At 36.2% G+C, this 12,730-nt stretch overlaps 2 protein-coding genes across 6 annotated transcripts in view; one reads left to right on the top strand and one right to left on the bottom strand.

Moving 5' to 3' along the window:
- The window catches only part of Mat89Ba (nucleolar protein 6 Mat89Ba), a 23,305-nt gene extending 16,421 nt beyond the window's left edge, over nt 1-6,884 (bottom strand). The window contains exons 1-6 of one of the 3 annotated variants that reach the window (XM_022078034.2): nt 6,757-6,884; nt 3,508-3,744; nt 2,425-2,562; nt 1,795-1,911; nt 1,087-1,266; nt 156-462 (exon numbers count right to left, since the gene is read on the bottom strand). In XM_022078034.2, the coding sequence (XP_021933726.2) occupies nt 156-462; nt 1,087-1,266; nt 1,795-1,911; nt 2,425-2,562; nt 3,508-3,744; nt 6,757-6,762 (985 nt within the window). In that variant the 5' untranslated portion in view covers nt 6,763-6,884. Of the gene's footprint in view, nt 1-155; nt 463-1,086; nt 1,267-1,794; nt 1,912-2,424; nt 2,563-3,507; nt 3,745-5,457; nt 5,594-6,214; nt 6,373-6,756 lie in introns of those variants that run through there. The other 2 variants (XM_022078030.2, XM_087350626.1) reach the window with 2 other exon arrangements.
- Nucleotides 5,523-12,730, top strand: LOC110836635 (uncharacterized). Of its 3 annotated transcripts, none has more exons than XM_087350658.1 (6): nt 5,523-5,619; nt 7,726-8,173; nt 8,266-8,664; nt 9,453-9,624; nt 10,711-10,994; nt 11,689-12,730. In XM_087350658.1, the coding sequence occupies exons 2-6, from the start codon at nt 7,912-7,914 to the stop codon at nt 12,084-12,086; spliced, it is 1,515 nt and encodes a 504-aa protein (XP_087206784.1). In that variant the 5' UTR covers nt 5,523-5,619; nt 7,726-7,911; the 3' UTR covers nt 12,087-12,730. The 3 variants fall into 3 exon arrangements, with proteins under 3 accessions (XP_087206784.1, XP_087206788.1, XP_021933736.2); XM_087350662.1 differs by having other exon boundaries at nt 5,548-5,615; XM_022078044.2 differs by lacking the exon at nt 5,523-5,619 and adding an exon at nt 7,045-7,646.

Below are 12,730 nucleotides of genomic sequence, written 5' to 3'. Positions count from 1 at the left end.
GCACTTTCAAATTACTCATATACCTCTATGTAAAAAATGTATATTTTATTCATGTCTACAACTACCTAAGTACCCAGAACTTATCTGAAGTGTTGGTTAAAGCAGGATAAAATGAAATAATTTCAATTCTAATTTCTCACCTAAAATTTCCTTACCTTCTTCCACTATTTCCTTCTCTTCAAAATACCAATTTGGGCGTATATTGTTCCTTTCTGGACATAAACGTGAGAGCTTGAAGACACCAACAGGAGGTGACACATGCACTACAATGAGAACTCTTTTACCCAGCTTTCCCTTTGGCTTCACCAAAAGGACTGGCTTCAACGGATTTCCACAGCTTTGTGAAAAGAGCATTTCTTCCACCAGCTCAATTTCTTGCAATTTTCCAGCAATGTACGCTAGGTACAGTGCTCGCTTCATATGGTATTTATGATTTAGATAATCCTTCATATCAAAGCAGATCTGGAAACAGGAAATTGTTAAAGTAAAACTTGTATTTCTTATTAAGCATTGCAGGTCCATCAAAATTTATTCTTTACACTGTCAGTGGTGGGAATTCAAGTAAATATCAATAAATATAAATAACCTGAGAATGGAGAAAACTGGACATTAATTCACAGAAATACATTCCTTGACTAAATACAGTGACTGAAAAATCAACATTTTGCTAAAAATTCTTTTAGGTAAGACATGTAATATTTATAACACAAGAGAATGTGAGTCAGCTTGGTATGGCAGTCCACTAAACACTCTAAACAGAGCCAATATCCACATTAGCATATAAATACCTCAAGCACAATATAAATTTGATCTACTGCCACTGGTTTTGAAGGACACAATAAAGATCTGAATACCCCTCTACTTGAGAATAAATGGTCATAATGTAAGGGTCGCTTTGATGCCCACCCCATTTACTTACATTACATTATATTGCTTGTAGCTTAAAATCCTTAAAGTATACAAAAGCATGCGATTCTCATTTTAATATGAATACACATATAGCTCTGAGGAACACCAAACTATGTTGAGATAATCCAGTGTAACAGTGAAAGAGTTAAATTTTATATACTATTACACATTCATTACCTGTGGCATTTCAATTCGTACATCAATCTTGATATCAGGTCCAAGACAACAACCTGCTCCAAATGATCCAACCACTGAAACTGATGTTGGTTTCATGAACTTAAAGACTCCTGTTACTCGAGGCAGGTAGTGTATTGGAATTTTCACCTTCAATTTGTTCAGCCATTTTCGATCCATTATCTACAGAAACAACAAATATATTAGGCTTGTTTCCATGTAATCCATTGAGGGAATTCTCTGGGCATGGGAGTAAAGGCTGTTAACAATAGTTCCAATTGGTATTGAGGCAGGCATCCGACTGAAGCTGTAGCCTGTCAAAAACAAATTCCCTGGGTTGCTTCAGCATCCACTGCACCATAATAGGTCAGTAAAGTAATAGACTAAGAACTGGGTGGCTCGGATTTAAATCCTAGAAGGGGTGCTGGAACGTCTTCACTAATATACATAATGGCAATGGGATGCACCCAACATTCTATACAGAGCATATTGGGCTTCTTTCAAAGGGTTGAAAGATACCAACTAACAACTCACCTGCATCTACTGCCAAGGTTAAGAATTAGGATTAGTAATTAGTATTACTGCTACACAACCTGCTCAGAAAGATTTTAGCAAACTGGAGCATTATGCCCCTTATACATGGCACAATGGCAAGTTCTAGGCAAAGAAATTTTTTTTTCTATATTATCAGCTATTACATGGTGTACCTACATCATATTCTTTGGAATCAGCAATGTTTCCGAGAGCTTTCTTAAAATCTTCCACCCAATGGTGAAACAGAGTTTTGTACCTGGCTCTTATATTGATTTCCTTCAGCATTTCCCCTATCTGAAATCACAAATATTGAGATAAATTAAATAACAGAAGACTAGACACCAAGCAAAGAAATTTAAATTAATTATTCATTAACAAAGTAGCAGAAATAACTTTTATTGCAATCAAGCACATAATTTAAACGGTTCAAGATTAAGAAGATAACAAAATTCAAGTAAGTTGTGGCAATTCTGTTAGTAAAGTGACTGGCTGTATGCTGGATGGCACTCAAATTCCTTCAGAAGACCTGGGGGAGGGAGGAAGTCAAAATAATCAGGCAAGTATAAAATCAAGCACATTTCTGCTATGTCAGCCTACAATGCAAAATAAATTCTAAACGACAAATTATCAAATAAAACATATGTTGTGAAAATGTTAACAACCTTTCCTATATTGAAAACATTTCCCTGTGCTTCTTACAAAAAAGCAGGCATTTTCAAAATGTAATCATAAGTACTTTGCAACTGTTACTGAGTTTCATTGCATTTATACACAACAATACTTATAAATAATAAACTATAAACATACCTGTAATCTAAAAAGATTTGAGTGAAACAAGTTCTCTGTCTCTCTGAGTTGATTCAACTCCTTCACAGTTGGGGGTCTATACAGATTAGTATCTGCTGACTTAACCTTCTGCTTTTTCTTTGCACCTTCATTTTCATCCTACAAATTTAAATGACAAACAGATTAAAAGTAATTAACATGCACATATTTCACCAAGTTCAGAGATCTGGAATAGCTCAGTTAGTAATATGACTGACTATGGGATGGACAAGTCAGGAATTTTTCTCTTTGCCACCACATCACCTACATCCACCATATACTCCTTACATCTTCAATGGATAGTGCTTAGGTACAATGAGAAAGTTTACCTTTTACAATGTAAATATGTTTTAAATTTCATTTTCAAACTTGTAATTAGAATTTACAGAAGTCACATGAATTTCAGAAAATAATTTATTAATAAACAAAATACTATCTTGAATATTTCTACTGTTCTGTGCTACACACATTTGTTTAAAAACCTCTAATGACAATAAATAATGAATGGGAAGAAATGTATGAAATACATAAAGGTGTCAAGAAGAACTGGAATCTACCTGTGAGTACAGTTCGTACCACAACCCAGAACAACGACTTCTTCACCACCAAAAGAACCTCAAATCTCACAAGAAAATTATTTCTTGTAAGATTTGAGGTTAATATCATCTGAGATGGTACTGCCATTGCAAAAATTTAAAGAATCTTGCAGTTCTAGGAACCTGGAAAAACCGTTTTTGTACTACAATATGCCAATCTACTCACGTACCCCCCCTCCCCCCAATCCATTCATTTATTTATAACCACTTACAGGATACACAGTGAAGCGCAAATATGAATACAATACCTTAACAATTACAGATTATATGAATAACCCTAACAGTTTTGATTAAATTTGGCTTATTTATATAGAATTATATTTCAAATAAAATGATCTATGAAATATGCCAAAACACTGGAATTTTTCTTTCTTCTATTTAACAGACACACACCAAGATGCAGCAAAATTTCTGCAATGTATGTGGCATACTTTATTTTAATTAATTTCAGTTGCTAAATTTAACTTACCTCCACATGTTTCTTCTTCACTGGTTTATTTCCCTCCTTCATTCCACTAACACCATCACTCTTATCCTCCTCTTTTACATCTGCATCTTCCCCATTCTCATTATCTTCACTTACATAATCGCCAATATCATCATCATCATCATCTCCTTCTGACTCTTCCATATTATTTAATTCTATGTCTTCACTTCCTTCAGTACCATCAGCTTCATCAAAACTATTTTCTTCTGACAATGTATACTGTAACATATTGCAGTGTATACAGTGAAAACCTGATTGCTCTGATGATGGAGGCAGAAAGGACCTCTGAAACACTGGCAAACGTCTATCAGACTACATGGTACTACAACCCAAAAAAAACAGCCATCTTCTGATACAGACACTACAAACTTGTTCAAACTATCCTCATTATGGAATAAAACACAATGTGATGACGTTTCTGAACAAATGTCCTCATGTTCAACACTTGAAGAGTGTTTACTCTTCACTTAATGGCCAAACAACAAAATATCTGTGGCTGGCTTTTTATCATATTTATTAATTTAACAAGATTTCAAGTCAAATTTTGTTTATTTTATTTTCTGATCATGTCCTACAACCCAGAGCAAGCACTATGACTGACACAAACATCAGCTAGTAATGATATATATGATATCACGGTTATGAAGTAGCAATGCATGTGGGATCATGTAATAAATCATACAGCATTATTTGATTTTTGGAAGATGAAGATTAAAATCCTGAATATATTTAGCACAAAATACAGGCCATATACAGTGATAATTTTATTTGCAAACCCATAAAAATTTAAACAACTTCATGCAAAAGAGAACTAGAAACACAGAATTCACAAACAGCATTCTCTGTTATGACAACAATGACACAGTCACAAAATAAAGTTGAATTGATGACCAGCACGTTTCATACGAAACCGAACACAATGAAGTATGTTCAAAGACATATTATATATATTTCAACACATGTAAGTTGTACCTATTCCAATATGAGGCAGAGTGACAATTTTATTTTAACAAAAATTATAAACTGTATTAGTATTATGTCTAAGAATGATGGAATCTGTGAGAGATACTGAGAGACTGACTTAACTGACGAAACAATGGGTGTGAGACAAGGTTGTGGTATTAGATTTAATCTGTTCATAGGTGACAACACATGCAATGGCAGTGGGTGGCATCACAGTCCTGATACTGATGACTGAAAGTAACACTGCTACAGCATCATTTACAGAAAGCTATATACCAAACAGATAAATGCCACAGTGACAAGGGCCTCAAAGCGAATTTACATAAAACCAAATACAGTGGAATCTCAGTATAATGCGGGTTTCGGGGGGACATCTTCAGTAAAGTAAAGTTTGTCCCGCTACGTGCCATACAGGCGCTTGGGGTGAGCGGAGGTATAGCTCCTCTCTTTCTTGACCTCGGCACTAGATGGGGGTGAGTGGTCAGCATCACCCCCTGGCCGGCTTTACCTCCCGGAAAGGACCCCAGTACCCATTGTAGAGGAGGCTGGGTGCAGTATATCGAGGTTCCACTGTAACTACTTTTTGCAACAGAAGGAAGGTTGAAGAAGTTTGGGTTTAGAACCTACAGGGCAAATATACTGAAACAATAACTGAGTTTAGCTACTCAGGGATGACTTTAGAAACAACAGGAAATGGGGGTCACAGAAGAAAGGGGCTATGCTGAGAGGCAATCAGGCACTGGAGTCCCTATAATTCAAAGCCAAAACTCAAGGCCTCTGTCTCCACCATGGATTGAATAGACCACTGATATCGATTTAAGTTTTTTTGACGTAAATACGTCTATACGGAAGGGTCATTCGGCAAAAAAGTTAAAGGAAAACGTGGAATGAAAATGTGTAAGATCCATATCAACAATGTGTAAATATGGACCGACAACAATGGTCAGCTTGCGTGCATTGTTATGTTACCTAGGAAACGCCATCTGTTTACTCAGCATTGTTGTCACATTACTGCCGTCAACAATCCGCTTTCGTTATTGCGGAAAGAGCTGAGCTGTGAATCGCTTGTAGAAGAAGTGCATCGTAGACTAGATAATTTTGTGCTGTTAAACACGTTTTAGAATATCGCAAGTACTTATCTTATATAAGAATTATTACATTACATTACAGAGACATATTTACGTCAGATTCTCCAGAACCGTGGTTGTCCAATGGGAAATCTAAAAGCAGTTTCATTCTTCACAATAAAACCTCACAGTAAGCACAACTAGCAGGCAGAGAAATTTAGAGAAACATTTCTCAATTCAGACCGCAATGTTTATGTTTTCTATTCAAACAGTTATTAAGACAGCAAGGTAACCACTTTCCAAGTCTCCATTAGACAACCACACATGCCTCAAACCTAACAAAGTTTTGTCACAAAACCATTTCATGAACATAATTCAATTAATCTGAAGTGTCTTCAAAGAAAAGTCTTCTAAATGTGGAAATGCTGTTACTAATAAAAAGGCAAATTAAATTAGGGCTTCAAAATATTAAGGGATGCTACTAGATTTCCATGAATCTGACTAAAATCTCTTATAACAATAAACGCAATGTTCGACATCATATATCTTGTGCAGTTACAGCAGCGTCATTACATAACCAAGGAAGATTAATTCAACACGTGGATACCATGTTGACTGTTGAAAAACCACACTAGCTGTTGTTTATAAATTACAATCACCTTTTTGCCTTGCTTCATATTAATTGATAGATTATTTTTAACTTTCATACTGCGCGTTTATTTCATTACGAATAACTTCATTATGAAAGTACGGCACAACTTTCACATGTATCAACACAAAACCGCACAATACAAAACTGCCATATTGCCTTGACTCGCTGTGAATCAGCAGTACCAACCTCGTTATCCTCTTTTGGTTTACTTTCAGCGATTTCGCTGCTTACTTAATTTTTGTTATGGATAATTCAATTTACGACAGTTACAACACTATTTAGACGTCCTACCAGCATGCTAACATTATTCGGGTCACCGGAAGATTGCAAGTAAATTTATCACACGAATTATTCAAATGAAAAATTCATAATTTGCATCTCGTCACAATAATTTTCGGGTACTTTCCCCTTCAACAGAATATTAAAATGTTTGTGGCGTTATCACATACACAGAGACTGAAGAAACAACCAGAAAACCACTGATTTCTGCATTGTGGGCATCTGGATTATGATACCGTGTGGTCTGAAGCCCACAATAGAAATTCTTACCATCATATAAACATTACATCTCGGGGCTCCTACCCTTGTCTTGGAATCCTCAAGGGAAAAGACTCCTTGGTGACCAAAACGTTGTTTACTATAAAAATGTTAAAATAAGAAACGCTGCATACAGGCTCGTCAAAGACAACGGCACTGTTTTGTACCTACATTGGTAGCCCTTGGCGAGTAGAACACATTCATGAATACTATAAAATAGATCAATGGTAATAACCCATTGAATGTTCGTTACTTTACACTTTGATGTAAAACACACACTGTGGCCAGCCAATGAGATTATTGCAAGTGGACGAACGTGTATGACGTGATTATTTCCACGTTGGAAGTCACTTGAAGTGCGAAGTAATTTGAGTAACATATTTTGTAAACATTTGTTTAGTGTATAACAGTTTTTACATATTCTTCAAGAATAAGTGTTTCAACACATCCAAATAAAACCATATTCTTTATCGCAAATGCAAAATACGAATGTTGTTACGGCTTTAGCATTTCTCATTGAGCTCGTAAGGCGTAAGGGTAGTACTTGACATCGTTGTGAGACGTATGCAGGCGGTGATGGTACGGTGTTAATGAGATGCCGTTGTAGCCTGCGACATGTCCGGGCGCATGATGTACAAGAAATCGCACTTTCCATAATTCATGTGATTGTAATAAGTGTGCTAGACAGTTTATTGGATTTTATAGCCGCGCGTCTGTATAACTTCGTAACCATTATAAAAGTTTTAACACTTATCAGTACGTATTGCTGAAGAAGTGGGACAATGTCAGTGCCTACAGACTTAAGTTTGATGGATTTTTTAGTCGACAGAGAAGATCCGATTCTCATCTCGGATAAAGATTCAGTTAGCAGAAGTGATCAGAAAGATATTGAAGCCATGATTGTAAGTTAACTTTCCTGTGAAAAATTGAAATTTGTTTGAATGTTATCAGAATTAAGATTTTTCTCGTTTGTTTCTGTAGACAGAAGGCTGGCCAACAAATCCAGATGAGTTCTTGGATTCCATTCTAAAATTTGAGAACCACCCATTCGAAATATTGGATGATAGCGAGCTTCTGTCTGCTGCATGTACAGTGGAAGCAGATATACCAGCATCTGCCAGTAGTTGCTCTGACAGTGGTGTCTCAAGTGACCAACAGCTGTCACCCATGTTATATGAGGTTGAAGATGATGATAGAGGAGATCTGTTGTCTTCCTTGTCCAGTGGTAGTGAAGGTAGTCCATTGGAGGCATCTCATGTATACAGTGACCATGAGACCTCAGTACAAGAGGATGTTGAAATAGATTCTTCATTGGAGGCATCTCATGTATACAGTGACCATGAGACCTCAGTACAGGAGGATGTTGAAATAGATTCTTCAGTTTTCAGTATCCTCAAAGTAGAAGACAACCAAGCCATTATTAGTATGAGTAGGTGTATAATTTTTTTTCCTTGAAGGAATGAGAATTAAGTGGTTATTAGTATTAACATGTCAGTTGTACATACAATGTGTCCTTTGCAGATGTGTTGTCTTCACCACAGCAAAGTGAAACTGCAACACATAACTTCCAAAACAGACATCTCAAGACCACCAGTACTCCTTTACGCCAATTGATCCATGTCACACCGGTGTCTGGCAATCCTCGATCCATTCTCTTGCCACTAAGTCTCAAGGACATGAAGGACATCAAAGCAATTAAAATCATCAATGCATCTCACCAAAATGTCACAAGAAGACAGAAATCTGTAGCTGGAATGCATGTTACAACTGGTAACAGAGCAGCTTTACAAACCAAACCAATTCTTGTCAAGAGTACTGCTCCACAAGATGACATCATGAGCACCAGTTCTTCTAAAGGAAGCATGTCAGAAGAAACATGCGATGACTCAGATTCACAGTATCCAAGGCTCCAGTTAACATGTAAGATTGATGTCATAACTTCGAGGTATTTCAGCTTTTGGAAAAGTATCAAGGTGGTTTAATATGTTATGAATTGGGTCTTCCTGTTGGAGCTTCACATATTTTTGTAGATTTTCAAAAGATTTCTGGAAAAGTATTGTGCATATGATTGTCATTCTCTTTGATGAGGTTTGGTCTGAAAGTTTATACAAACATTCTTGAATATGTGATTGAAAGTCACATGAAGATAATAGCTGTTATATAAATGTCACAACATTTCATTCTGTTGTGACTCATACAGAATACTGTAGAAAAAGAAAGCTACTATTTTCCTGTACTTTATAAAATTCCTTATATGTTACATAAAATGTCATTAATCTTCTTTGTTCTAAGCATAACCTTATAATATAATCTATCAAGAAGCAGTAGGTAAGTTGTCTTCCAAAACAATGTTTCTTACAGTTCTTTTAAAACCAATCTGAACCTACAGAAATGTAAAATACCTGTGAAATTCCAAAAACACTGCACAGTATAAAAAGTAAATGTCCCACTATATACTATGTTGGCACTTAGGGGAGAGTGGAGCTATAGCTCCAGCTCATTTTTAACCTCAGCACTAGATGGGGGTAAGTAGTCAGTGTCACACCTCGGCCACACTTTACAAGCAGGAAAGAACCCTGTTACTCATTGGATAGGAGGCTGGGTGGGCCCCAGAGCTGTTTTGGACAGCGTTATAATTTGCATGACCACATGAAACCATTTTTTATGCTTAACATACAATAATTGTTGTTGAAACTGTTCCTTTATAGCTGAAGAAAAGAGACTCCTACAAAAAGAAGGTGTCAGACTGCCTTCCCATTATCCTCTCACAAAGCATGAAGAGCGTGAGCTTAAAAGGATCAGAAGAAAAATTCGTAACAAGATATCAGCACAGGACTCTCGCAAGAGGAAGAAGGAATACATAGATGGCTTGGAAGAACGGTAAAAATCTCGTACACAGTACTCATAGTGAAAGTGTTACAAGTGTGCATTAATTTTTTTTCAGGGGATATAGAGATTTGTAACTTTGGAGGAAAAAGAAAAACTAACAGGATATTACTATGTTGAAACAAGTACAGATTCTTATAAATTTAGCTCATATTAATTTTGATATGTTTGAACAGAAACAGTTAAATGCTACAGCCTTGGTAAACCATGTTTTTAATATGGGTAGTTTTATGTGCTGTTCATTCTATTTGATATTGGTTATGATTGATTCAATATTCAGATCTCTGTATATATTTTAACCTACTGATATGATGAATAAACAAGTAAATAGTAACAAAATCAGCATTAGCAGTAACAAGTTAGAGTACCGTTTGCTGAATAAGGAATATGAAAATGTTACACATGCAACATGATTAAATACTTTGATATTAGAAATATGTGGCTGTATACATTTGAGTGTCAAGGAGTGTATGAAGCATTTAGCTGATAAGCTAAAAGATAATTACATAATAATACACATTTCACTTATTTCTTTAGAACTCTAATATTATGAGGCCTTAAGCTATGTCTTATTTAGTTTATATGTTAACTTGGCATTATCTCAGATGGTTTTTAATGTGCTCTAGAATATTCAATTAGGAATAGCCAAAGAAAAAGGAACTGCTAGAAGTGAAATTGCCAAAGGTTGCTACCTGTTTATGGTAATGTTAATTTGTTGGGTGAGAATATAAATACATACGGATAAAAGTAAATATAAAAACATGACATGATGCCAAAGTCAGCAGATGTAAAACTAATTTGAGAATGTCTGAGAACAACACAAACAAATATAAACGAAGTTCAGGATGAAATAAGGGGAACAAAATTCCCAAATATTTCCCTCTTTGGAATTTTATGTGTGATTGCTATGAAGTTTGTCTGCTGTAACTTTGGTTTCCCATCCTGACAGTTTTGATCAATTTGGAGCCTGAGTCTGAAGTAGATAAAATCATAAGGGGTTGCTTATTTTCACTTCTCACACTTTCTCTGTAATTATACCACCACTAAATATTTTAGTCTCACTTAATTATGTTATTTTAGGGTAAAACAGTGCACTGAAGAAAATCTACATTTAGTGAAACGTATCAAAGCTCTGCAGACACAAAACCAAACTCTGGCAACACAGCTCAAGAAACTACAGTCTGTGTTGGCCCGTGGAACGGCAAAAACAGCACAACCTGCCACTTGCCTCATGGTGCTTCTGCTTTCCATGGCCCTCGTAATGGCGCCCAATTTGCGACTGAATCAGAGTTCACCCTCAAACTCTGACAGTCAGAAGGATCAAGACCTGTCACAACCAGAAGATAAAATGACACCTCTTGCAGGTAAGACTCAAGAAATACTCTTTCTTTTATCAACTGAATGTGCAAGATGGGCTCTGAAATAACTCGTGGAAAAAGTAAATGTTTGGGCATCAGTAACTGCCTTTTCAGCTGGTGTGATGAAATATGGTTCCACCATTATAAGCTGGACAGCAAATACCAGAATGGAAATGCCTGACGTCCCCTGTTAAAGAAAAGAAATGCTAACAATTTTGTTGGATTGCTAAGGACCAGTCCTTATGCATTCTCTTGAATGGGGTGTGATCACCAACAAGACATATTACAGTAAGATGCTACTTGACAAGCTGAAGTCAGTGATGTTGACAGCTACCTGCGGTTTATGTTGGGAGACTAACATCCACACATTGTAAAATGCTAGAAATTTATGCCATGTCACAGGGATCCTCAGAATTGCATGGATTCTTTAGTATGATGTAAGCAATAGAGAAAGTTTAGCATTGAGATGTGGGTTGGATGTAAATGTCTCAGGACTGTTGGCATACAACATTCTTTCATGTGACTGTGTATGAGCTCCAATTTAAAACAGCAGCATATTTTGACAAAACCAGTTTCTAATTTTATAAAACTGGTTTTCTTTTTTGTTTGACCTACTTAAAAGTTAATTTAAGCTTCATAAATGGATATATAACATTGTTTATCAGGATGTTTTAAAAATACATCGTTGTATTCTCCACAGGCCGTTCAAGAAACCTGTTAGAAATTGCTAAGTCACCAGTCACTGAGGATGACAGCATGAAGAGTGTGGATCAGGATGATGAAGCAAAGTTCATATCTGATATGGCTGAACTTCTGCACTTCAACAATCCTCTGGTGGGTGACCATGATTATGAACCTCCACCACTAAAGCGCTCTCGTATAGATGATAAAGTGGAGGATATCAAGCCATCACTGCTGTCTTCAGGCAAAGACTACATTATACCACCATCAGACGAAATCTGGCCACCACCGCCAACACCTGGAGATAGTCGTGTCAGTAGCATGATTGAGAAGGCAATGGGAGAGGAGATGATGGTTAACATTTCAGATGCTGGCGGGATGAGAACAGTGGTGCTCCAAGTACCTAAAGAACAATAACTATGTGCATCCAAAACAAGACACCTTATTTCGGGTGCTTTTAGTTTCAGTTTGCAAAGTGAGGGTTTCAGTATTCATTTCATTTGCCATTATGGATGAGAATTAATGTCAGCTGTAACAAATTATATCACTATGGAACTTCCTCACCCAGTGTAACAAAATGCTTAAGCTGTTTATATGATAAGAAGGCATAATTTCTGTTTGGGCAAATGAAAGCATTGAAAATTTGTTCTCCAGATAGGGAATTTCTATTGATGTTCCTTGTTTGAATGCTTGTAGAAGCATAGTAGAAGGCTGGCCAACAGACTTCCCTTTAAAAGTAGAGTAATGCTATATTTGAGATAAGTAGTGAATAGATTGTGCAGGATGTGGAATCATTGTGTCCTTTGTAGTTGCAGTGAAATAGTTGATTTAATGTAGTAGTAGATTTTTGTTTTATGGGAATTTGTTGAATAAACTTCACATGGTCGAGTGTTTTTCTGTTGTATATGGGTTCTGCAGTTTATATATACATGTATAATGCAATTACTGCTAATCAATTTTACCTGCACTTTCATTCAAGCTGTATCACCTTTAGTCATTTGCCCCAACATGTATGTCATGTAATTGTGTTTCATTTTTAATAAATGGTCGGATGTGAATGA

The sequence above is a fragment of the Zootermopsis nevadensis genome, unplaced genomic scaffold (assembly GCF_977971745.1).
Source record: "Zootermopsis nevadensis isolate Lab colony 2312 unplaced genomic scaffold, Znev_1.0 Znev_ptg000002l, whole genome shotgun sequence".
Classification (NCBI taxonomy): Eukaryota; Metazoa; Arthropoda; class Insecta; order Blattodea; family Termopsidae; genus Zootermopsis; species Zootermopsis nevadensis.
The sequence above is the reverse complement of the archived record's forward strand: the minus strand, read 5'-3'. Positions and strand labels throughout refer to the sequence as shown.

What these genes read in the sequence shown, in the direction of transcription:
- LOC110836635 (XM_022078044.2), top strand. Translation starts at nt 7,527, where the DNA reads ATGTCAGTGCCTACAGACTTAAGTTTGATGGATTTTTTAGTCGACAGA. An exon ending in CCAAGCCATTATTAGTATGA is followed by an intron (nt 8,174 to 8,265) that starts GTAGGTGTATAA and finishes TGTCCTTTGCAG; the next exon opens with ATGTGTTGTCTTCACCACAG. An exon ending in TCCAAGGCTCCAGTTAACAT is followed by an intron (nt 8,665 to 9,452) that starts GTAAGATTGATG and finishes GTTCCTTTATAG; the next exon opens with CTGAAGAAAAGAGACTCCTA.